This window comes from Pogona vitticeps, chromosome 1 (genome assembly GCF_051106095.1).
Source record: "Pogona vitticeps strain Pit_001003342236 chromosome 1, PviZW2.1, whole genome shotgun sequence".
Lineage (NCBI taxonomy): Eukaryota > Metazoa > Chordata > Lepidosauria > Squamata > Agamidae > Pogona > Pogona vitticeps.
Genome location: NC_135783.1, coordinates 72,989,672 through 73,017,046, shown reverse-complemented (window position 1 = coordinate 73,017,046; position 27,375 = coordinate 72,989,672). Strand labels below are relative to the sequence as shown.

Here is a 27,375-nt window from a genome sequence, read left to right as displayed (position 1 = left end):
ATATTTTAAATTCAGCTCTCATTCTTACAAACTCTCACTTTGTATGACACCAAATACACACCCCAGGAGGCTTCTTAGTTCTGCCTCAGAATGATAACTTCTAGTAAACTTTATTCAGAAAAAAACTACATCATTACGAAAGTCAGGGTGCTGTAATTGTCCCAAACAATTAAAATATTATTTTATATAATATACACAAGGTGTCCGTTCACTCATCCCAGTATGGCATTCAAACATGACACTGCTAACTGATATCCTGTTTCCATTCAATTTCATACTGTTCCTGACTGCTTATTTATTTAATAATTTGTAATATGTAATAATATGTAATTTCATACTGATTATGCAAAACAGTCATATGTTAAGGGATTTGCATAAATCCTGTTCTGCTGGCACTTGGGGCCCCACAGGAAAAATGGAGGCAGATCAAGAAGAGTCTTCTCTTGCACCCAGATTGAACCAATCAGCATTAAGGGGAGGCCAGGCCAAGTCAAAGCAAGGCCTGCTTTAACATAACTCAAGACAGTTTCCCTGTGGGTACTAAGAACATCACCATGGATACATTCTGCCTTATGCTGAGGCCATGTGAAGCTCTATGTAGGTTGGCAAAGCTTGTATCTGGGGCTACATTTAGTTAATTATGTTTTTTAAAAGGCCACTTGTCTGATTCTTCAACTCATGAGAAAGAAAGTGGACATATGACTGGGGACCCATCTTCTGACTTCAAGAAAGGCAAAAAGACACATATACAGGTTGGGAGAACAAATAAAGAGATTAAGGCCTCCTAATGAGTCTGTATTTCCTCCTCATATGTCTTCCACAGGGCAGAATCGGAACTCTAGTTTGGAAGCCTTGGACAGCAAGCAACATATAACTACCTACATTCTGCTCTAACAAAGCTATGCAAAATGAAGCCAGTCAATTCCTCAGGCATTTCCTTAGCCTATGGTTCAAGCAGGTCATTTTCCCGCAAAATGTTGGGTTAGGTATCCCACTTTCTCAGACCATGAGCCATCCATTGGGTTTTCGCTGTTATCTATCCAAAATTATTAGAAATAGTGCATCAGCTCTGTTATGATCCCAGGCAACTGCATTCTAGGTCATTCCAATTTGGTGAGGTATTCAAAATAGCCAAAAATTGGTTAACAGCATCTTTAGGTTTCATATGTTTTTTACAGATGTTAGATGGTTTCAACAGCTGAAACATTTTTAATTTACTGCAATCCCCCCCACCTTTTTCTTCCATCTTCCTCTGTTTAAGAAAAGTCAAGAACAAAGTCAGTACCTAAAATTCAAGAGTAAACCCACAGTACTGATTTTTAGTACATAAATTGTAAGGATTTAAGAGGCTGGGCTAATAGATCAGCAATACACTTTTCTCACTTGAATTATGCTTTTGCGTCACTATCTCACTACTGTATTATTTTGTTCACTGCTTGCTTACTTTGCTGCTGTGTACTGCACCCATTTTAGTAAAGCCTTCTTTGCATTCCCATGGACTTTAGTTACCACCTTCCTCTTGGATGGTGGACTGGCAGTCTCTGAACTGACGACACTGTCCACAGATGAGGTACTACTGGAGAGTGACTGCAGCTGTGGAAGGTTGCTTGTAAGTTCCTCAATCTGTATATGAAATAAATTCAGTTAAGTATAATGGGGTAAAAATGTATATATAACATATGCATAACTTCTCTAATATAGCAACAAAACTTATAGTTCAGTTGGTGGCTGTTATGAAAAAACACCAAAAATTGCTGATGAAGTCTAATGACCTCATATCGAAACCCCATTTTCTAAGATGGTATGCCCCGAACAATGCAGGGCAGACCCACACTTACCAGTATTGCCCACATAAGAGAGTTAGCCATGGTTTGCCCACTTACAGAGTAGTACTTTTAGTAAGAAGGTGCCATTTGGATACATCAGCATCATAACAAGCAAATGGTTGCTCAAGTTTCTATGACAGTGGTAGCAAATCTGTAAGTTACCAGTATCATGAAAATATGGATTCATATCAACCTCTTCCTACAACCTCTTCCAATTAACATACCAATTACTTCATAGAAGTGGCACTGCCTTTTGTGCAACTTACAGGGTCATGAACTGGACTTATATCTGGAGTAATTTTATGGATGTAGCCATCCATATGCAGAATACATCATAGTCAGGTTATATCATTCAACAAATATTTAGTTATTGTAAAAGAACTGAGTAATTGAAACCAACAAAGGTTGGAAGTGTCAATCACATTCTTGCAACTTCAAAACAGAGGCCAGTTTAGCAAGATCTGGGAAAGCTTCCTATGGGAATTGTTGCTCCTGCATAGGAAGCACAAGTTATAGGTTTTTTACTACTCCTGCAGATCCTTCCAATTTTCATACTTTTTGCATTCTTAAAGGGTGGACAACACACAGCTTATGCCTGTGTCCCATTTCCGTTGCTGCACTTCCCATACCCAAAACTGCCTGGTTTATGGATCAGAGAAGTATGATTCATGGGGTGAGGGCAGAAAAATGTCACAACATCCAGAAGCTTGGGGGAGAGTGATTTGCCATTTAAAGACTATTTCTGACTCCCCTGGGCCATTAAGCCTGCAATAATATTTTTAATAAAATAGAAGGCCAGGTGGGGTATATCCTTTAACTGGCAAATCACATCCACCTCAGAGGCTTCCCTGGGTGTTATGGGCTAAGAAAATCTCTCTCTTTTTGGCATGGGGAGAGTTGTCATGTCAGGTCCATGAGAGGGAAAAAAATGATACTTGGACCCTCAAAAGCTGTCCATTTCTGCCCTGACCCGTGAATGATCCCTACCCTTGCTTTAGTGAGAACTGTATCAGTACATGCACATACAAGTTACAGGTGTTTGAGTATTAAACTAAAAAAAAATCCACCTCAAGAATGTGTGGAATAACCAGAATTAGGTGTTTTAAAAATACTACAATTTGATGAAAAGGAAGGCATATTACAACAAATACTCTGTGTGGGGATGGTTGTTCTTCATAGTACACAGCCATTCCATTATTTTCATAATTATCTGAATAAGAAGAGTCTCTCTTTAGCATAATCTCATCTAAAAGTCCATGCATAAAGAACAAAAGGATTGTAAGTGTACATTATATTTCCCATCATTATTACTTTTATTTAAAAGCAGCTATGGCATGTTCCAAAATGAGGTTTTGGGAAGAGGCAAGGATGAGGAATGTCTATTTCCAGTCTACACCTATTTTGTATTTTTTCACTAGAGCATTCATTCCATCCAACTTTCACACCAGCTGATGAACATTTTAAGAGAAAATTTTGCAGAAAAATTCGCTATCATTTTTATGTCACTTTCCCTAACAATCCATTTTGTATGCTACTTCTCCTACACATCGTTATGCAGTTTTCCCTCTTTTTGTATTCAATGTTCACTGATATGCACACTTGTCTATTCAACTTTCTCTAATACACCCACTTTATATGCAACCTTTAAGATCCTTACCAAAAAGGTCAATACACAGTCCGAGATTAGTCTTCTTATTAGTCCAGAAAGTGTGGATTGCATCGGTGCACTTAAAAATCTGGATCAAAAGAAATTCTTTGCCACTCCACTCCAAACTTGCTAGCAGCTCCCTTAGGTTTCATAATATACTTGCAGTTCTATCACAGCAACACATTAATATGATTACTGAATGTTTCGTTCATTTTAAAAAGAGGGCAAAATCTTACCTGAAAGTATAGAATTATAGTCCACATCAACCCAAGCACAATGGAAGGTCTACCATCGGCAATATCAGTTGAATTAATGTTGACAAGCTTAATCTGTTTATAGGTGGGAGGGAAGAACATAGTTATCAGAGACAGCAGAAAGTCACAGCAAGAAAAAAATGTGTATAGAAATGAAGATTTTTGGGGAAGTATGCTTGTGAAATTTAATACTTGTAAATGTAGACCATGTGTTCAGTTGTCCTAGGGAGTGAGAGGAGACAATATATTTTAAAAAAACTTTAGTATTTTCCTAGATAAAATGGACATGGAAGTAGCAAACCAAGAGAGAATAGAGGTTCCTGTGTTGCAGACACCCTGCACACACCATTTCTAGCAATATCAAGCCACTGCGATACAGGGTTAGAATGTTAGGCCAGGACACAAGAGACCTGGGTTTAAATCTCTACTTGGCCATGGAATTCACTGGGTGACCTGGGGCCAGTTACACATTCTTAGTCTGATCTGCCTCACAGGATTATTTTAAAGATTAAGTGGGGGAGAGGATAGCTGCAGACACCACCTGGAATTCCCTGAAGGAAAGATAGGATAATAAATGTAACAAAGAAATAAACTGGACAGATCAACATATAAGCCCTTGTACTCCTGCTATTTCTGTATTCCTTCTTCAGTAGATGATAGTCAATGAAATTTCACGCTGGCACAACCATAATCCCTAAGAGCAGCATGTTTTGTTTAATTTTTATTATCGTCGTCGTTTAGTCGTGTCCGACTCTTCGTGACCCCATGAACTAGAGCATGCCAGGCCCTCCTGTCTTCCACTGCCTCCCAGAGTTGTGTCAAATTCATTCTGGTAGCTTCAATGACATTGTCCAACCATCTCATTTTTATTATAGATGTGCACAAAAGACATTTTGAAATTATCCATCTGTTTGTGGGCAGATAAAATTGGTGGGGCAAGTTCTTTGAATTTCTCCCGGTTAAGAATCCCAGGTATATTCTCTTCCCTCACCAAGAGACAATTTTTAAACAAATCATTGCTGCTCAAGCAGCAACCACCACTAGTGTGCTAGAAGCTTGGTTACTGCTTTGCTTCGTCCACAACACCTTCTACCTAGTGCCATTGTAGGAGAATGTTGTGGTGGTAGCAGAGAGAGTGCCACAACCACACCCAAAAAGGGGGCAGGAAAGAGAGAGATTGGTTTTGGAAATAATTCTACAAAGCAGAGTTCTTTTCTCAAGACAAGTAGGAAAACAAAAATCTCTAATGTTTTTCAGAACGATGTATTCTGACAATTTTTGATTTAGCACTAGCTGTAATTCCTCAAGGTTCAGCACCTTTACCAGTTTTCTCACCTGTTATATTTTGGACAGGTTCTTATAGATACATTTTCTCTCTAGCATGGAACTCCATATAATAACTTCTTTTCCTATAGCAGGCATATGGAAGGGCAGTGTTGTGCTCAACTCCCGTAAAATTATGGTTTAAGCCTTAATTCATCCTTTCATTTTCTCAGAGTTTATTTCATCATTAGAGAGACTTCCATTTTTCTGCCTCGTTTTCATGGCCTTTAGAATATCATAATATTGCAAAGTGACTGCAACTGCTGCATTTGATTTTCCTTCGTATTAGCCACCTCTTCATCATTCCAAACATTACCTGGTGGCCCCACTCCAACCTGAAAAGCCTTTTAATGTGGAATTCATGATCTTATGACATTTGTCACTATTTAACTGAAATGTAGAAATGTGGAAAACTAGAAGGGAGGCTGCCATTCAGATTACTATACATTGAGAGATAAGGCTTATTATTATTATTCAAAAACACCAGGCATTGTTGGAAGGCATGTAATTGCATGATAATTACTGGGTTCATTAACCTTTTGATGATCTTTTATTATCAGAAATGTGTGGCCTGTTGCTAGGCTCATCATCATCATCATCATCATCATCATCATTCACACAGTACTATAAGCAGTTGCAGATCTCAGAAATCACACCATTAGAACTACAAAAAAATTGGCAATATTAGAAACCGCAAACATGCTGCACTGATATTTAACAGATACTAGGCTTTTGGTTAAAACTTGTATCTGTTATATAATACTACTCAGTGTTTTTTGATGATGATGATGATGATGATGATGATGATGATGATGATGACGACGATGATGATGATAACAACAACAACAACAACAGAACTGCAGAGCCGGAAGGGGCTGTATGGATCATCAAGATCATCAAGTCCAACCCCTGTCAAGGAGGCACAGGGGAATCAAACTCCCACTTAAACCACTGAGCTATTCCAGCATTTCTTATAAGCACATTCTTCTACCACCTCCTAAGTAAGGTAAGAACCTTAGACCTCATTTATGAGAATTTCTCAGAAATGTCTCTTCCTTTGAAATTCTTTTCAAAGGGTATTTCTTTTCTACAAATCTGGATGTGAATGACTGAAATGTTCATGACATGATTTTTTGACCAACATTCATTTTTTTAAAAAAAGAAATCATGCTGGAGATAGGGGCAAGTGGGTGGGAAGAAAATGTCTGAATGATTATTTGCATTGGTATTATGTTTATTTATTAAGATGGTCTTGGAGTGTACTGCGTTTATATATTTTATGCCTATACTTTCTGTAAAATACTATGTCAGGAAAACATTTAGTTTGTACTCCTGCAATAAAATATTTAGTACTGTATTTAATAATAATATTAACAGAACTATTTTGCTTCATTTAAATCTATTACTATATGACTGAATGTTTCATAAAAGCATTGTACGAACCGGTGATCCTCTGTATACGGACTAGCATGAAAAACAAAAACAAAAAAAGAACCCTATTTAAATTGCTTTATGTGAGTAACTATCAGGATAAAGAGAAGAGAGTAGGAGACAACTGCAAAATAAAAGTGCGTAACTTTAAAGGAAACCAACAGATATTACTAGGACATATCACAGTACAAAGAACACTAACATCTTTACATACAGCACAAGAAGAAAGCAAGAAAATATATACACATACTACAAAGTACATACTTTAAATGAACAGACATTTTTTATTACTATAGATGTGCTGTTTATATACAAGGACTGCATAGCAACATTGTATATATGATCATATCTAGAACATACATGAGGTGCTATGGGGAAATGGTGGCAACAAAGTATTTCCTGTTATATGACAATTACTGATATCTGTTATGATAATGTTTGTGAATGTGCCATTGTGCAGACTGACTGCTGCCCATGGTATATGCCTGGTTTCCAATTTCTTAACCAACATTCTTGTTCCTTTCTGTTTCTTCCTAGTGCCTTCAAATGGAGTAAAGATTAACTCTGGAGTGCCAGAGATTGTGTGTGTGTGTGTGTGTGTGTGTGTGTGTGTGTGTGTGTGTGTGTGTGTGTGTGTGTGTGTGTGTGTGTGTGTGTGTGTGTGTGTGTACATTTGCGTGCACAACAATACATTAAAAAGATGAAATGCTAGATTGTCACCCTGTTGAACTTACCCGCCGTCCTTCCAAGAACTTAAGGGCTGTGCCAATGTTGGCGACTCCATGAATTCTTTTCAGTTTTCGTCCCTGTTCACATGGCTTTAAAAAAGTACAAACCACAAGGACAATAAAACAACTTTAAAACATAATGACAATCTGAACACACATGAAACCTGAAACACCCTGATTTAAAAGTTAAATCTCTTTCTTTAATCCTTCTTTATAATTAGATGTACTGAAACAACAAGATCGACTTAAATATCTTCTTCCAATAATTCATATGCTAGGTATGACCTAATTACTATAAGCTATGCAGACATTTATCTTTTCAGAACAATCAAGTGGCCAGCCTCAAATATGTTATTGACAGAGAGTCTTTGCAGTTGAATAATTCCAGACCATCATGAAAAAACTAGAACTGGTTCTAGATGCAATGCAGAACAGACATATTTAACTTCATTCCTTAGGTCTCTAGAATAATTTCACTTCTATCCAAATAATCCGCTTGTGTTGCTCAGTGCTCAGGAAACACACAACACTGTGAGTTAGTGTTATACAGTACCTAAAATTAGTCTTTCAAGTACCGTCACAGTTTTTGTCTTTTATTTGTCATTTTATTTTATTTTCTCTTTAAAAAAATCTTTTATTTTGTTTTTAACCTATAATCACAACACTGTATTTACAATTCTGCCACAAGAGGGAGCATTTTCTTATCAAAATAGTAGATAAGCTTAAAGGTCTAATTTTGTAAGAACCAAAGCATCTCATATGTTCAGTTAAGCACTGAGAAGCAAGCTGCACTCAGAACATTCTAAGATGCATCAATAAATAGCTTCCAGGTTAATTATATCAAAAACTACAGCTTAATTTATTTGAAAGGCTCCTCACACATTTTAAGCAAAAACTGTGTCAATAATAGCAGATAATAGATTTAATGAATCTCATACCTAAGTGCACTGGAGATAAAAAAAAAATTGCTTGAGGAATCATCTTAAGGGTCACATGCCACTGCCTCAGACACATTTGATTCCCCGCAAATATTTCAACACAACGTACTTGTGGGCAGTTCTAGACCTATGTCAGATGTTAAGAGCTTTTTATGTGGGACAAAAGTGCTCCCTACTGAATTGCTACTACGTACCTCCACTCACACTGCACATTTTATGCAGCAAATGCCTGCTCGTAAACCCTAAATTGCTCTGATTTGCTGCTCCCTGACTTGTCTGAGTGCCGAAATAGATTTCTGTTCTTTGGAGTATGGTATCGTCTGCTCAGTGAACCTGCTTGTGATGAATCTTTCTTAGTTCTACTCCATTCCCCAGAGACACCTCACTTGGAATTTGTTTTTTCAAAAATACTTCAGCAATCTAAATATTGCCCTTCTTTCAAAATCTTCTATTCAACAGCCAGGAATGCCAGTTTGAATAATAGTTATAATCTGGAGATGTTCCATGGACCCAGTACTGTAATTCAAAGAAAAGCTTCAGTCTAACAAGAGAACAATGTTATTATTTCAACAGGCTTCCAAACCTTGGGTCAGCAAATATTTTTGGACTAAAACTTGACCACTAAAGCCTTCACCACTAGCTCTGCTGGCAGGATTGTGGGAAGTTGTAGTCCTAGAATACCAGGGAACACATACTGGAGAACCACTGGATTAGTACCACATGTTCAGGAAGTCACGGTGTTCTATAACTAATGTGTGTCTTGTCTACTTTAACTTTTGATCCTCATTTTATTTTACTTTTTTAAATTGTATGCCAGATTCTTAGTACTTCTACTGGACATTTAGATACATTTCCTGATTCTGCAGCAATGCAGGGGGAAAAAAAGATATGAATGTAACCATAGCACAACCAACACAATGTACTATGCACTACAGTGGGGTCTCTACTTAAGAACGTCCCTACTTAAGAACAATTCCACTTAAGAACAGCTCCATTTGCTAGATTTTGCTTCTACTTGAGAACAAAAATCCAAGATAAGAACAGGAAAAAAAAACTTTCTTGCTCTTTTTTTAACCTTAGGTCATCTTAGGTTAAAAAAAGTTCTCCCCCTAGTGGTAGAGTACGTATTAACCAGCTTTGCATTAGTTCCTATGGGAACTAATGCTTCAATGTACGAACGCACCTCTACATAACAAAAAAACAGCCAGAACAGATTAATTGGTTTTCAGTCCATTGCTTCAAAATTAGCTTCGTCAGAAGTGCTTTTAACACTTCTGACCTAAGGGGGAAAAAAAAGAAAAAATATCCCCCTCTAGTGGTAGAAGGCAGAATAGCAGCTTCCCATTAGTTTCTATGGACGGAAAAGAGCAGATACAGATTAAATGGTTTTCAATGCATTCCTATGGGAAATGCAGATTCTACATAAGAACTTTTCCACTTGAGAACCACCTTCCAATACGGATTAAGTTCTTAAGTAGAGACCCCACTGTACATATTATGTATTAGAGAGATATGAGCACTTTAATTTAACAAAATCCTTCACATCTTGTATTTGAATATTCTATAAAAGACTTTAGTGGAACTTCATTAGCATAAAGTATTTTAATTAAAACACACTAATAATATTAAAAAGATAAATAATTTCTAGTCATACAAATTAATAAGGTACTTTTGATAGGAAAATAATTACCAGCTTCTGTCCTGAGAGAACTTCCAAAAGGGCAATCAATACTATTCCATCTTTGATGTCTTCAAACAGATCATTCACCACCATGGGGGGATTACGCTGGTAAGAAAGCAGAATACTCTGAGATGTCAACATTAGGCTGTACATTGTTTTGCACTATAAATGTATAATGTCTATCTTTTTCTCTCCTATTAGCTGCAAAAGGAATTTATAATATTGTTATTGTTCCTTGGCATTACAGAGGCTGGGGGGCAGACCAAAGGGTATAAAGCAAAAAAAAATTTAAGAAGCAAATCCTCAAGGTTTGCAGGTGAGATTACATTTAAAATATACAGATTTTAAAATAAACACATTTTACACACACTCTCTCTCTTCCTCTCCCTCTCTTTCTTTCTCTTCTACAAATTTTATGCAAAGAAATCGTGCACTACAAAAAAAATCCTTGTAATCACACCCAGTAAGGAGAAAACGTTTGAAGTTTTTCATTTTCACTTGTAAAAAATGAAATGAGGAAAGATCTGCATCCCTGTGTTAGATAATTTGGGCTCAAATCACTAGGATATCATCTTTGCACTCCCGAATAGATCAACATGTTTAAAGTGCTTTTAAAAAAACATTGTCCCTGTTCAGGTCAATTCTATGTTATTCTCACCTTTCTCCTAATTAAAGGTGTCAGTCTGTGTATATCTGTAATTGAAGGTAACACTTCATGATGAAGTAGGCTATAGCACATGAAAGCTTATGCCATAATAGAGTCTGGTATTTTTACTGTAACAGACTAATAAGGAAATTGCATTCAACATGGTGTGTAATTAGACTCTAGACTTGCATAGCCTGAACAAAGAGACTGTTTCAGTCTGGTATCTTTAGAAACCTTATAAAAATGCTATATCACACAGGTACTGATATACTGCAAAAATTAAAGCAAAAACATTAACCTTTAGTTTCATATTTGTCTATTTTTCTAAGGGACGTGGTGGCGCTGAAGGGACGTGGTGACGCTGCGGGCTAAACCACAGCAGCCTGTGCTGCAGGGTCAGAAGACCAGCAGTCGTAAGATCAAATCCACATGACGGAGTGAGCTCCCGTCTCTTTGTCCCAGCTCCTCACCAACCTAGCAGTTCAGAAACATGTAAATGCAAGTGGATAAATAGGTGCCATCTCAGTGGGAAGGTAAAACGACGCTCTCTAGTCACGCTGGCCACCTGGCAATGGAAACTGTCTTCGGACAAGCACTGGCTCTACTGCTTGAAAAACGGGATGAGAATCGCCCCCTAGAGTCGGACACGACTGGACTAAAAATGTCAAGGGGAACCTTTACCTTTACCTTTATTTTTCTAAGATGAGGAATGCTTATGCCAGCCCTGAGTCTATTCACGTAATAGCAGCTAAATATATAGAGTATGCTTGTTTTGTAGATCTTCAGTGGGTAGCAGAATAACAATATTATAAATCTGAAGCAAACAACTTTATTATCTAAAGACTCTGCTTATGAGAATTCATGTCTGCACAGCCAGAACTGTGTGTATTTTGTATAATTAAAAACCAGATGGCTGTATGTCATATAAACTGTGTTTCCCCTCAGGATGCTAACATGACAAAACAGGGCAGAAGAAACACATTGCTCTTATTTCACAATAGTCTCAGAAATCTGAAAATACTCTCCCCCTCAGGGTTGGATCTTTTGTTACAGGAGTTACATTATCTGTTGCTGGCTGCTGGCTGTATCCAACAGTGTTCTACTGACATAAGAATACCAAAGTCACGGCTAACAATGTGGTCATTCTCCACATTAGCTTTTCGCTTTCCAAACAAATGGAAAGGATAATATTAGGGCAAGAAATGACTATGGCCTAAATCCAACTGATAATCACAATGAGAGTAGTTGGAAAATTCTGGCTGAAATCCTGCTGCGTAATTTATGGACAGGACGCAACACGACTTAATTCCATCCTAAACCATTCATCACATGGAAGCCATGTGATGAAAGGGATTACACCAGAACTGGAAAAGCCACAGGATAAAATTAGGAAGTTTTTAACAACCAAAAAATTGATTCCTGTCCATGGCATCACTCTTCTTCAGGCATTAGGTTAAGCAACACAAATTCAATGGATCTACTCTAGGGTCAGCAACTGGATTCAGACCAGTGTTGTTGTCACCACCCATACAGGTCTAATATTATTGTTTTGATATAAGAAGTATCAACAGGAAAGTTGAAGCCATATTGGTCTGAAACCTATTTTTTTTCCAGTCATTTATTTCAGTCTTGATTATGGGAAATGCTGGAAATGCTCCATGTGCAAGATGGGGAGGGAAGAATCTTTTTCTTTACAGTTTATTATTTAATGATACAGAATGTGCGAACTGGAGAAAAAAGCAAGGGTGCACTGCATTTTCCTTGCTGGAGAGTTTCCCCTCCAAATATAATAACACCAGTACTGGATAAGCTGTCTACGAGTAGACATGGTCTAGAGGGGCGGGGTAAAAATCAAATAAATAAATAAATAAAATAAATAAGCTGTTTTTCTTCTGACACCACAATTTTGGTATATAACAGAAGGCTTGAGTGAGCAATGTTGGTTCACTGATTATTCACAAGATGCAAACAAATATGAACTTGGCATTTTTCCCACTTCTACTTATACTCAGTATAGGCAGCTGTTTTTCACTAGGCAAATCATAACTGATTTAAAGTAAAAGCAAAGTGTGCTGCTTATATACCACCCCATAGTGCTTCAAGCACTCCCAAGGTGGTTTGCAATTTAATTATGCAGACTGCACTTTACCCCCACCCACCCAAGAGCTGTGTACTCAATTTACCCATTGCAAAAGGATGGAAAGCTGAGTGAATCTCAAGCCAGCTACTTGAAATTGAATCCTGTTTAAGATGATGTACTGCATATGAACAGGAGGCAACCTAGTTCTATGAAATATATAGGGCATTTTCAAATACAACCTGAGAGTCACTTGGAACTCACAACAATTTAAAAATAATTGAAATCCTGTCAGTGTAGCTACATCTACAGAAGAATGTGTGTGAGAGAGGATTTTCAGTAGTTTTAAACTTCCTATTTCTATCCCGCAGCTTTCCCTACTCCCTTGTAATCTCTTTCATCATGTGGAAGGCACAGGAGCTTTGGGATGGAATGAAGAAGTCTTTCATTATCAAAAATTGCTGCTGCCAGATGACATTACCAATGAGAGGGCTGTCTATAATGAAAAACCCCTCCCCTTATCGATATTGGTATATATGTTTTTCCACTGCCCCTTTCACCACTCATATAGGGAGAGATTTGTCCTGCCATGTTTAGATAGATCAACAGCAAATGCAAATGAGGAGGGTTTGGAAAAACTTTTAAATGATGAAAACTCTTTTATTACTAAACAAATAGCTCAATTTTGTTTATATTTGATTAAATTTCATACTAAGAAAATGGGTAAATTAGAAGGTTCAAATTCTAAATTAAATTTTAAACTTTGAATTCTCTGTAGATATTCCCTTATATTATGAGGGCATTATCCTGTAACTGTGCTAGATGTATTCCTATGGTTTTATACTGCAATACTGTAAATTTATTCATTCATTCATCCTCCCCTATCCCACTGCTGGCTGAATGGGATTATGTGGGAGCCAGAAAGGCTGTGGGACAGAGGTAGAAAAAAATGAATTACTAAAAACCACAGCAACATCACCCCTCTACAGGTAAAAAAAAATGCAACAGGAGTTCAGCCAATTTTAGTGAAGTGGCTAATGCAAAAACTTGGAATTCGAGTCCAATCAGTCTACTAACTTGATGGGTACAAGGAGACATCCACCGTATTTACAATTTCCAGTGGGACAGTACTATTAACCTACTGTATTTGATCCAACATCCTATACAGAAAGTGAGAAATAAACCAAATAAATTATAACGGGGAGTATCTGCAGCTGTTTTTATTATAAATTCAAAGGAAGATTCTGATCCAATATAAGAGAAAAAAGGTATACAAGATTAAACCCCTGTTCCAGTTTAATAGGGCTTACTCCCTTTGGGTTTAATTTAGGTTCTTCCATAAGTGAGTGTACAACTATAACCTTAGCATCTCTAGCTACAGCATCAATGGCTTTATTTCAGAATTCTCAGACATTCAGCATTTACCTCATTTCAATGGCTTACAGCCAACATGGCTTCTTCTCCATTTCAATCCAGCCACAACTGCAAGATTCTTATCCTGGTGAGTCACCACCGGCTAAGATTATGCCTATGTATTTGTGAAATAAGTTTTTTTTTTTCTTCAATGTGTATCGTTTTATACTTGCTTACATTTGCCATTGTAACACTCCAAACATTTTCCCAGTTTGGAGAGATCCTTTCCCAGTGTTTCAGAAGTGTTACCTGTAAGCATAGTAATATCACTTCTTATCCCTATCTCCAAATCATTTGGGCAGAATCAGCACTGCCATAGTCACCACATTCTGTAAGTTTAAATTACTAATCAGTTCTGAATTAACACAAATAAGTAAATGAGCACTATGAAGGAAAGCCAATTTGCTGACTTTTAAAATGATTTCCAAATAATTTATATGCCTCCTACTATCTTCATAAAATTTCTTATGTTGGTGGTTCTTCATCACCACCAGTGTTTTACATCTTCCTACACACTCCTAAATATCACATCTGCTAAAATCAAAAGCCAAAACCATATGTGCTATAATTATTGATAGATCTATGTGGTCCAATTTACTTATAAGCAGTTTATTATAACCCTGGTGAATTTTTACTTTTTTAAAAAAGAACTATGCATGCACTTTGAAGACATTATACCTGGAGACATTTTCAGCAAGATCCAAATGACCCAAAGTCTTAAAAAAGTCATCCCTCACTAATATACAGACCAGAACATAGATAACAGCTTTCCTGTTTCCCAGTATTCTAACAGTTTTCATCATGAAAAGCATTTTAAAATATACATTTTGAGATAAAACCATTTAGAAAAGGGTATTTTGAAAGAAAAAACATTTTAAATTAATTATTAAGTAAGCAGATGTGAGTCCCCGTGTGAATGCAAATATTTGAAATTCTGATTAAAGCAAAAACAGGACACAGCAGACTTTCCGATAAATACATTTGAAATTGATGCAAGCTAGAAACAGATTGATTATCTGTTTCTCTGGTTTCTTTATGATTGAGCATAGTATAATATGGCACAGAAAATTCATTTGTAAGTGACTTTCATGTATCTTTTGAGAAATACAGTCAAAACAATCACAAGGTTGTCAATATGAAACACTTAGGGAAGAATCATTTTTTGCTTCTTTTAACAATATAAAAATCAAAGTACTTAGAAATAAAAGTACATTCAACTTTAAGCTTTCCCTTTAACTTCCTCTTTAATACAGGAAGCACACATTCTTATCGATAATAGCTGTACCACACACATTGTCATCATGGAGAACTGTCATCATTGGTCATTAAATAACTATAGTTATGGAAAACATTCATCTCCCGCCTTTCAAAACCATGAACAAGTTGGATGCAACCAGGATTTTGTTTAGAAAAAAGAGCCTTTGCATATGAGCAGAATAGTGGATTCTGCTTAATTTCTTACATGATCATTGTTTCAGAATTGTCATTTACCATGTAAACATAAACAGAAAACCTAAAGATTACCTTGGCCAGATGAGTGTTGATCCATTTTGTGAATGTCCTCTTTTGCACAGACTCTTGTTCATCTAATAAAGTAAGAGAAGAAGAAATGACTTTGCTACACTGAGATTGTAAATGTACTATATCACAAACATATTGGAAACCACGTCAAAAGAAGATATGGCCAATTCATATGTTCAGAAGTGTACAATTAATTAGGATCAACAGGTCTCAGAGTACTGAGTGAAGACTGTGAAAATTCCTATGCTCTGTCATGGCACTGCTGAGGGAAGAAAAAAAAACTGACTTTTCTTTGTCAGATGTCTTTAAAGCCTGGGCAAGCATCTCTACTAGAGATGGGCACAAATTGAAAAAAAATGATGATTCATCACAATTCATAATTAGTCAAGGTTAATTAATAACAAATAACAAATTTACACATTTCATCCAATGAATCAAAGAATCAGACATCTGAGTTATACACCCACAAAATGGATTCCCCCAGGAAATTGCCCTTTAGCAGCTGGCTTGAGGGGGAACCAACGTGGTGACGCTGCGGTTTAAACCACAGAAACCTCTGTGCTGTAAGGTCTATACATCTGCAGCTGCAAGATCGTATCCATGTGACAGAGTGAGCACATATCACTTGTCCCAGCTCCCACCAACCTAGCGGTTCGAAAGCATGCAAATGCGAGTAGATAAATAGGGACCACCTCGGTGGGAAGGTAAACAGCGTTCCGTGTCTAAGTCGCACTGGCCATGTGACCACGGAAGATTGTCTTCGGACAAACACTGGCTCTATGGCTTGGAAACGGGGATGAGCACCGCCCCCTAGAGTCGAACACGACTAGACAAATTGTCAAGGGGGACCTTTACCTTTACTTTGAGGAGGAACCCAATCTTCACCAAACTTGTAGAAGAGGGTCAGGGGAAGATTTTGTGTAACTTTGGTGCCTCTTGGTGCCTGGGGGGGAACCTTCATGGGTGACCCTATTTGTGAGTGTATACCTTGAACATCTGAAACCCAAACTTCACCAGAGTTGCAGGTCTTGTAGAGGAGAGCCAGCCGAAGACTTTCTGCAATTTTGGTGTCTCTAGGATCCGGGGGGGGGGGGGCGGCTTTTATATCTCAACTAATCAACAAATCAAAAATCACTAAAAATTCATTGATTCGTAGCTATCATGGGCGTCACTAATCTCTACCCTGGCTCAGCTTGGTGGCAGGGCCTACTGATCCAAGGCAAATGTGTTTGTTCTGCTGGAGCAGAGAAGGCAGGGGAGACAGCTGGTAAATGCATGCATTTGGTCACACTGTTAGGAACAAAGCAAGGAGCAGTGCTAGTAATGCAACTTGTGATCCTTCTTGTTACACGAGCTCTGACAGCAGTGGATTAGAACATGAAAAACAATACCGGGGGCTAAGAGTGACTCAGACCTCAGCAAGAGCATAAGGTTGACATTCTCACTTGTCAGGTGAACTGTAGTGATGTTGTACAAACTGTGAATCCTAACAGTAAGGGTCACAGCTGCTGCATCTTCTAAACACCACCTAGCTTTTTCCCTGGCTGTGGGATTGTTACTTGATTAGCAAGATTTTGCCCAGATTCTTAGCCCATTTACCCAGATTTGTCTTGTATTTTCACAAATAACTGGTCTAGAAATGACTTCCAGTCCTACTGCCCCTTGCCTGCCTGTCACTATGACCTCAGAAGGAAGTGATACCACTTTTGCCCCTGAAATTCAGACTATGTCATGATGTTTGTCTGGCAAACAGATACCAATATATGGGTGTAAAAACTGGTTCACCCATTAGATATAATGAAGACAATACATTTTTTCAGCTTTAAAATACAGAAGGGAACATTCCAATGCACTGCCAGTCCAATGTAAAAACATTTACATAAGCAAGGGCTCAATATTCCCCTGGAAAATTCCCTTCTTTCACCCTCTGAGGACATCCTTCATAGCTTCGAGCAAAAACATCAAAGGTGTGACAGTTTAAATGATTAAGCTCGCCAAAATGTTTGTAACTCTTGAGTATTTTGACAGCCTAGTTTGAAATCATAGTTGTTGAGACCAGATTCAGAAGATGTCATCCAAAGAACCACTTTAGACCTGCTCAAGAGTTTATACAACCAATGGGATTGAATTGTGCCATACCATAGAAGGATCCCATCACTACTCTGTTTCAAATATAGCTTCTCATGAAGCACTGTTGTGCTCCTTAGAAAATGCAACTCCAAAGCTTCCTTGGGGCATGTGGAATTAGTTCCAACACCCTCTTAATCCTGTGCATAATTATGTATTATTATTATGTATTCTTTCAAAAAGTATTCTTTTATGTGTCCATAAAACCCTACAGCCTCTCTACAATAGCATGGCAATTTGGGCTTTGAAATATTATGCCAGTGGAATGACACTCATATTCTATCAGGTTGATCAGACACTAAGTTTAGCCCCAATAGTAGATTGCTGTTTGAGGACCAGTCCAGCTAAATGTAGAAGGTTGGCCACTACATGATAAATCGGCTACAGCAATTATGAATGCAATCATGACTTGATACAATTGTGAACTGAATAGCTGTGGAGGCTACCTGGGTTAATTAAATTCATAAATTTTCAGGGCATTTAAGTCACTGTATAAAGTTGCAGCAATAAAACCACAGTCTTAATTTAAAGGCTGACACCTTCAAAGGATATTAGTATATTTGGTTTTCACCACCCATTAAAAACAACATGCATGCAGTTTTAATGCTCTGAGTACACTTTAAGATCAAGTAGTCTTAATCTACTATCTTCTCTTTTTAAAAAATAGATTTTCAAAAATTATTAGGAATTGGGTCAAGAAAGCTATAGAAGTGTGGGAAGATGCCAGAAGAGGTATGACCCGCCACAGATTCCCCTCAGAAGTCAGTGAAGCGGATGGCAAGTGAGGTGGAGTTTTGTTGTGGTGAGAACTGGTTGGGTTTCAAGCAAGCTCCTGAAACTGACTGGGACCCCTTGGTTCTGGGGCCCCCAAATTGGGGAGGGGGAGACCCTACTAGGAGAAGCAACGTCCAAAGCAGCAGAGATGACAAAAGGGGGAATGGGATCAGTGAAGGCTGGTCCCCCCTCTGAAGTCACATCTGAGTGCATGGACTGAGGAGGAAACCATCTTGACAAAGAATTGGGAATGCCCCAAGCACAGAGTGAGAGTGTGCAAAAGGCTGTTGGAAATATCCCAACCAGAGACTCTAAGTTAAAATATCTGTTCATGTAAGGAAAATCTCCATGGACCCAAATAACTACACAGAACAGAGATAGATATAAAGAGCTGGCAAAATGGACTTTACCTTTAAAAAAATCTTATGGTAGACGTGAGCCTCCCCCCCCCCAGCTTGGATCTGGAGAAGAAGAGGAGAGAAGAGAGGAACGGAGAAGATAAAAGCCTTGCTCCTGTGACTATCTCAAATATGATATTTAATCCTACTTACTTTAAAGCACTGTGGATCGTTTAAATTATTATTGTTGTGACTTGGTGACTGTGAGAACTTTCTACCTGGAGGGAAGCTCCATGCATACCCTTGATGGTACATGCAAATAAGACTGAGAAAGAAAATTAAGGTTACAGCGACATCTGTTGACAGAAGACTTAAACAACACCCTTTAAAAAGAAAACAGGTGCTGACAGAAATCTGCTGACACACTCCTTATTTACTTAACTTAAGAAGAAGGCTGGGGATGAATATGGCAACAAAAAGAGGAAAAGAGAGAATTCAAAGAGGTTCACTGGCAGAGGAATAGAAACTCAGTGGGATATTGGGACAAGAGTCATTTAAGGACTGGCATCAAAGTATTCAAGAGATGTTATCAACAGGGCTACAGAAACCACAAGGAGGGATGGCTCAGCTATGTGTACTTATGAAAGATTCAGGGATGCAAATGACTGATATTAAAAATCAAATTACAGAAAATAAAAAACAAATAGCCAGAATATATGGGGCATCAAAAAGAACAGAAGAAAGACGAGACTTTCAATACAGAGATGGGAGAGCAAAAATGGGGAAGCAAGCAAAATGAAATTACTCTGTTAAATCTACAAATGGAAAGAGTCAATGCCATATTAGATTCCAGAATCTACCAGAACAAAAAGAAGAAGACACCGTGCAAGTGATTGCTACTTATTTAGCATCACTCATGGATATGCAACCAGAGGATGTTCAACAAAATATAGACACAGCACGAAGCATTAATATAGCACCAGGAATAAAAATCTCCCCAGAGAAAATCATGTTAAATTTACAAGAAAGATCTTTTGATATAAAGTTCCAAGAAATATACAAGGTAAGGTACTTAATAGAAAATATAAAGAAATTAAGTATTGAAACATATTCCATGGCAATTAAGACAGAAAAACGTGTGAATATGTGGAGTTGACATCCCTCTTGAGAACAAACTCAATTATGTATAAGTAGTTGGTGCCCTCTTTGAATTCCAGGAGCAGAGTTATTATATTAACTCAAAACTGAAGGTAGAAGATTTTATGAAAACAAAGGAAAAGTGGCTGGGCAGAAAAAAGGAGCAAAAAGCAGATGAGAAACAAGAAGAGGAGAAATCAAGTGGATCATCAGGATCAGAGGCAGAAAGAAGCTCGACTAGAACAAAAGAGCAAGTGAGAAGCTCTAAAGGAAAGCACACTATAGAAACAAGAGGATCCAGGAGGAGGAAAGAAAACCTCAACAATAAAAATGGACTAAATGAATAAAATGGTTAAAGACTGTAGGGTATAAAATAGTAGAAGAATATAAATGTTTAAAAATCAGTAATTATTAAAGAAAATGCAGATAAGATGTTTTGTAGATGATGTATGATTTACTGATGGTAAACAATGCCAATGAATTTTTTTAAAGATATTAAAATGTTTTTAAATAGTGTGGGAAATGTAAAACACAGGAGGAGACTTTTATTATGTTTGGTGGATATATAGGGAATAATTTCATATTTAGACTTGAAAGATAGCCTGGAAAGCAGAGATTAAAGAAGAATGTGAAGGTCCAATCAGGGAATAGATACTTTAGTAACTATAGAAATACTGGAAAATATGCTGTTTTTATTTTAATCTTTTTTTAGTATAATTGTACAAGTAAATGTACTCTCACTCTCTGGAATTCTAACCCTTCCCTATCCATACCTACCCCCCTAACTCTAAATTCAGTTCCCCATAATCCTACCCCCATTGAAAAGAATAAAAAATTACAACTGGAAGTGGACGGCAAACAAAAATATGTACTTTGGGTCATTTGCCAGCATATTTTCACTGTTAAATTACATGTTAACTATTCCATCTCCATCAACTCTCAGCCCCAACAAAGTTAGAGAAGTAAGGAATGTTTTAAAGTCAAAACATACTAGGTGCTGTATGTGGGCCTTGGATGTAAAAAGGCAATAAAGTTCAAATTTGCTATAACATATATATGTATATTCTGTAGTCAATGTACACTATTCCTTGGTCCAGTCAGAAATTCTGGGTAAAAGGAAATCAAGAAGCTGTATGACTTTTAAAGAAGAGGGCATGAACTGAGTGCCATCTTTGCAACAAATCCTTAAAACCTGTCTAATGCTACTGCTTCCGTGCCCCCCCTCCGAAGTAGCCTGGTCCATTTACTGGGCTCCGTGCAGTGCATGTATCTGTCAACATTGTTGTTGTGCCGATTGTGGAAGTAGTCCTGCTGGTGCTTCCCCACCTTTCCCTTCAGCTGACCACACAAACGAGGAGGCAGAAGATGAGTCTCCCTTTCCAGCTGCTGAGTGTTGGCTGTGGGGAGAGGTGAGGAAGCACCAGCAGGACTGCATCCATGATTGGTGTGATGATGCTGTTGATGATGGATGTGCATTCCATGTGAAGCCAAGGTAAGTGGACTGGGCTGGTTCTGGGGGCAGGAATGGACTGTGGTGGCAGCTGTACTGCTGAGCTTCATATTTGTATCCCCTGAATAAGAATACGGAGCAAACATCTCTACTTTAAACCAACTTCAAAACCCCCAAACCACCTCCTTATTCATGTTCATAGTGTAACCATGCACTCATTCACAACCAGATTAAGTTTCAGACAATGATGGAGCATCCAAAATTAAGTACTGTATTAGGAAACAATCTGAAATACAAATCTGAATGTTAGATGTATGAAGTCAAAAGTGATCAATACTGTCACTGGTGTACAAATGACTTTGAGATTCATAGGATGTAATATGTTGAGACCCAGGGACAACACAGAAAGAGGAAAAAGTAGGGGCCTGGAAGAGACCCCTGGGTGATCCTCATAGAAACAGAAGAAGAAGACTAGAAGACAGCTTCCTGTAGATATACTGAACAAACAGCCTGGCAAATAAAGAGCAAATAGGGCATAATCATGTAACCTCCGATCACTAAGGGAACTCATCAAAACAGCACGATCAACCCTTTCTTGGAAAGGTCGAGAAAAATAAAAATGGCATGTAAGTCTTTTGAAAACAAGTCCTTCCACTTTCAAAGCACTAGAAAACATTCCGGTGCATTATATGTGGTTCTCTGGCTTTAATACTTTGAAAACTGGCCTATTAAGCAGACTCCAAACCTCACACGGACCTCTACCAAGGAAACCAGTGGAATTCTTTTCCAGACATTGTCATAGCAACTCTACTGAGCAAGCAACTCCATCACTGTTGTCAGTCTTACAGATTCTTTTCTTCACAAGTACCATAAGATTCACATAGTTTATAACAGCAAGGGCAATTTTAGCAGTTTTTTTATATAATGTTTTTTTGTTAACAATTGATTACCTAATAAAAATCTAATAGGAAGTACAAGAAACTGTTGGACATTTGGAGGCAGGTTCCACATTTATATGACATAACTATCATTTGTTGTAGGTTTTAAATATCTGAAGTTGATTTAAATAAAGTGCTTTGTGTTATACAATTCCACTTATATGTTTGTGTATGTTTTTATTCTTTTTTTCTTTGCCTAATGATATATGGCTATTTGGGATTATCTCAGTTTAACTTTCCATATTTTTGATTTGTTTCATATAGACAGGTGAATTCTATGGTTAAATCAGAATAATCTTGAGTTGGCATTTTCAAAATCCTGCCAGGCTCCTGTCGGTAAGGCAGAAGAAAGAGAGGACCAGATAATTTGCGTATGGGAGTATTTTTAGACCCAGGTAATTCCTGACACAACTCCGGGAGGCAGTAGAAGACAGGAGGGCCTGGCGTGCTCTGGTCCATGGGGTCACGAAGAGTCGGACACGACTAAACGACTAAACACACACAATTCAATTTAATAAATGTAGGCTTGCTTAACTGAATTTGTTCTAGTAAATGAACTTGATTTGTCTTCTGTTGATCAATACAGATAAGTAGTAACTGACTACCACTCCATGCTATCTTAACTCTAGTCTCGTTTTTGGAAAACAATTTAGATGTGACTGATTAAAACTAATAGACCATAAAAGTACTTATCACTGGCTAGTTCATTTTCACTATATGAATACTGACATGTTCCTTTCTCCCTTCTGATCCTTGTACTGATCTTTTCCTTCACTGTGCGCATCTCATACTCTAGAATCCCTTTATAAGTTCAGAAATCCAGCAAAGAAACCTGGACATACAGGGAACCACATCCAACTCATGTTGGATCCCTCTTTGGGCAGCTGTGCTTTAATTATTTGCATTTTATTCATATAATTACTAAGAGGCAGTTTAGCAATTAAAAAACTGATTCTTTTTTTAACAATGCACATAGCCAATTCTCTTTATGATTATGGGCAGCTTGCTAAAGACATTTGTATAAGTTCCACCCCACACCAAGCTCTTGTAATGTACTAAAATTGTTTTCAAGCTAAGATGAGCAAAATCAAAAAGCAGCAAACTGGTGGGTTCTTCCTATTTTATTAAAATGCTACTTATTATTATTATTGCATTATCCTGCTTGAAAAACAACTCCATATTATTTTGATTTCAAAAAATTAACTTAGCTACTTTACTACAGCAAAAGCCTTGTGTTCCCTTAAAGATTAATACATTTATTGCTGAATGAACAGTCTATCAAAGCAAAACCAACCCTGTGGCACCTAAAGATTAACAAATTTATTATGATATGAATATTTGAAGGCTACAACTAATTGATGAAAAATAGTTATCTAGAATTTCATACATATGTACAGTGCTTATGACAATGTGGTGTGAGGGAAATTAAATGCAGAAATATTGACAGTAGCAATGCCATCATCATTATCATTGTTATTTTAACAATTAGCTTATTGTTATTACCTTGACACTACTAACAGCAATTACAAATAATTAAAATAGATAATGACACACACTTTTGCAGAAAAGTGAAAGTCCACTAACAGAATGGAAGTATCTTGAATAACTAACAATATAGAACAATACAACAGTCTAGCTTGGTTTTTTCCAAGTTTTCTAAAACACATTATCAACAAACACTAGCCAACAGGAGGTAATATGCAATTAAAAGGACATAATGAAACAACAATGACTTACCAAATTTTGAGATTTGCACAAAAGAGACAACAATTTCCTAAGTAGTAACAGTTCTTTTTTTATTGATAGCTTCATCACACTTGATGCCCCTTTATACAGTGCCCCTTTATATATATATATACACTGTATAAAGGGGCATCATACTATATATATAGATAGTATGGTGCAAAGGGTCTGTTTCTAAGTTACAGTGATGACACATTTAATTTCTGTCACACCTTTCTCCCTAGCAGCTAACAAATGGTTTAAAAGCACAAATATTAAAAGAATTATACATATAAAATATACAAATTTCAAAAAGCCTATTATATATTTTAATTATTAAAAGGCAGAATATAAACCCTTGCTTGTTCAGATATAACATCTGGCGGAACCCTATCTTACTGTGTTTCTATACAGTGATGGTCTGTAATTTGCTTGTTGGACCTAGAACTCACAGTTCAAACATGCTAGAAAAATATAGCCTGTTTAATGAAGAAACACAGAGTATCACTTTGCCCTGAAGTCAAACGATCAATGCTTCCAGGTCAGTGTTGTCTTCACTGGCTGGCAGTGGTGTCTGAGAGTCTCAGACATGGGTCTTTCCCACTCCTACCTCTCGATGCCAAGGGTTTTAAAGAATAGGTAGGTCCACATGGGGTGATGTGGGTCTTGAAATGTCTTGGATATACAAAGTGGCCACATGTCCTCTATTAGGGAGTGTAGTTTTCCATTTGAAGGGCTGCCAGTGGGAAAAAAACAATTTTAAAGGTGGCATTCATTTGAAGAGCTACCTGGTCCAAGTCTGGTTTCAAATGACAGGAGAGCAAATTTTTAGGTAACCACTGAAACTTCTGACTAGATTATTTTTTTAAAATAAAAAAAAAAACTAAACCCAGTCACAATTGAGAATGTGCCCCAAAGGCTCCTCAGAACTGAGGAAAACTGGTAGAACACTCCTTTGTACTAGAATGCAAATACTATATTCTTCAACTGTGCCTCTGCTGTATTATCTACTAGCTTTACTCCATTCACTGAAATGACTTCTCAGAAGAAGGCTATGAGTCAGCATGAGAAAGAATAAAGGCTGTAGACCTTTATTATAGATTCAGTTTCACTAAGTCAGCCTTTCATATTTGTGTAAGTTTGGTCAGCCTGAACACTGTGAGTGAGCTGTAAGAGATACTGTACGTTGTTGTTGGTGGGGAGTCTTAAAAGTTCTTCACATCCATGGATAGCTTTCTAAATGGCCAAGGTCTAAGGATGAGCCAAGAGCTCTAAAGATGTTTACAAAAGAAACAATCTGCAGTTGAAGTTTCACTTTGGAAAATAATATTGTAGTTGAATTAGCTACACCACAGCTCAGCAGATGCCTCTACTTGATGCTGCCTGGAAATCAGATGCAGAATCCATGGATTGGATATCTGACACATAAGCACTTGCCCCATTCCAGTGTGTCAGTCATGTTGATTTCTAAATAATGCACATTTAAGAAAAATGTCATATATCCAGTACTTACTGATCTAAAGGAAAATAAATTATGTAGTACTTGACCTGGAAGTTCTTATTCGTAAGGAAGCAGACAAGTGCATAGACTACTTTTCTTAGCAGCTGTCTCACTTTCCTACTTCTACAAGTAAGAGTGAATAGCTTTTTCTAGTGCAATAGTTGTTTTTGAAGACAAAGAGATCTTTCAGTGTTGCTTTAAGTGACATGGCAAAGTGTCCTTTCTTAGTGTCAATGGTACCAAATCAAATAGCATCTCATAAACAAACATGCCCAGGCATGTCTTTCTGGACACAGTGCTGTAGCAGCTTAGATACTTCATTCATGCACTGTATGAGCTGTGTCTTTCACAGCCTTCCTAACATTCCTTGCATAATTCTTACTACTATCACCTACTATATCTTTGAAATAGAGTTTATTTAACCAATAAAAATATTTTGTCTCTTCCTTGATAGCTGAGTGGCATGTGTGTCTATATGCGTGTGTGAAATTAAATCTACAGTATATAAAGTTTTGTCCCACCAAGCCTTCTTCAACAGTCAAATAATAAGCAATGGCACCTCCTTAACAATGAGCTGCTGTATTTTGGCAGTGTTTTAGTAACAACACTTCAGTTCAGTGGGTTCAGAGAACAGGAAGAGTAGACTGGTATATAAGCACATAGATTGGGGAACACTGTGTTGCATACCTTCAATGTGTATCCAGCTTAACATGTCTAATTTTCATCTTAGACATGTGAGACGTGTCTCACACGTGTTTATCTGCAGACCTTCTGGGAGGTTTGTGGAAAAAAATGAGATATTTCTTGTCCAATAAACTAACCAGGTAGGGGATATCTACACTTGGACCATACTGAGATCACACTGTTGAAGTGCCCCATGTCAGAACTACAGCCCACACTGAGCACCCCAAACCTGCAATTTATTTTTAAAGCTGTTAATGCAACTGTCAATTGTGTTATTAATGTTGTATCTGATGTAGTGTATAGATAATATGGCAATGTGGACCTCCGTGGCCAGGCCCAGACCATTACATGATTTCTGTACTTTCCAGAATCACAAAGAAAGCAGAAATCACACCAATTGTGACTTTTCTCATCAGCTTGATGCTATGGGAGAAGAAAAACTCACTAAAATTTTGTGTTTTAAACATAGGGACATATTTTAAGACCTCTGGATTTCACAGGTCTAAGTAAGAAGTAGAAGCATGGATTTTAAATAGAAAAGGGGGCTCTTGCCACTAAAGGAATGCATACCTTGTCACTAATGTTTCATTTTATTATTTGAGTACTAAACTATTCTTTAAAATCTTTTAAGAACATTAACATTCCCCAGGTTTATGGATAGAAAAGAGAAATGGAAGCTGTAAGTTCATTTCACAGGGCTAGTTCAGGGCAGATCTAGAAATAAACTGAGCCAGCTATAGGTTGGGAGCTTGACCCCCTACTGTACCTCCTGTAAGTAGAGCCAGCCTTGTAGCCTTGGGCAAGCTGTACAGTCTCAGGATGCCCACCAAAAACAGAGTATTCTCTGCCTGAAAAAGGTCAGCATAAGAATTGACTTGATGGCTGCTGCTGCTGACCACGGCAGTGACGATGATGTGTGGACTTGAATTAACAATAATAAACAGAAGAGTCTGAATTCCAATTTTGAAAAGTCCCTACAGAACAGTTTTGGTTTTTAATGGCATAAATTAATGGCAGTGGCCCCTCAATTTTGGAACAGTTTGCCATCAGAGATTTGCCTGGCACCCTCACTGGGTGTTTTTAAGAGCCAATTAAAGACCTGGCTCTTTAAGCAGGCCTTCCCTCCTATCAATACTTGATTTTTCTTTTTATTTAGTTTTCTATATTTCTTTTCATCTTGACCAATGTCCATCTTGTTAATTTAAATTGTTGTTTTAA

At 37.5% G+C, this 27,375-nt stretch overlaps 1 protein-coding gene across 1 annotated transcript in view; it reads right to left on the bottom strand.

Annotated features, from left to right (window-relative positions):
• SYNE1 (spectrin repeat containing nuclear envelope protein 1) overlaps positions 1–27,375 on the bottom strand; it is a 350,189-nt gene that overhangs the window by 277,973 nt on the left and 44,841 nt on the right. Inside the window, exons 3-7 of the mRNA XM_072995212.2 lie at positions 15,490–15,551; positions 9,839–9,934; positions 7,217–7,300; positions 3,711–3,803; positions 1,445–1,623 (exon numbers count right to left, since the gene is read on the bottom strand). Coding sequence (XP_072851313.2) covers positions 1,445–1,623; positions 3,711–3,803; positions 7,217–7,300; positions 9,839–9,934; positions 15,490–15,551 — 514 coding nt within the window. The remainder of the gene's footprint in view (positions 1–1,444; positions 1,624–3,710; positions 3,804–7,216; positions 7,301–9,838; positions 9,935–15,489; positions 15,552–27,375) is intronic.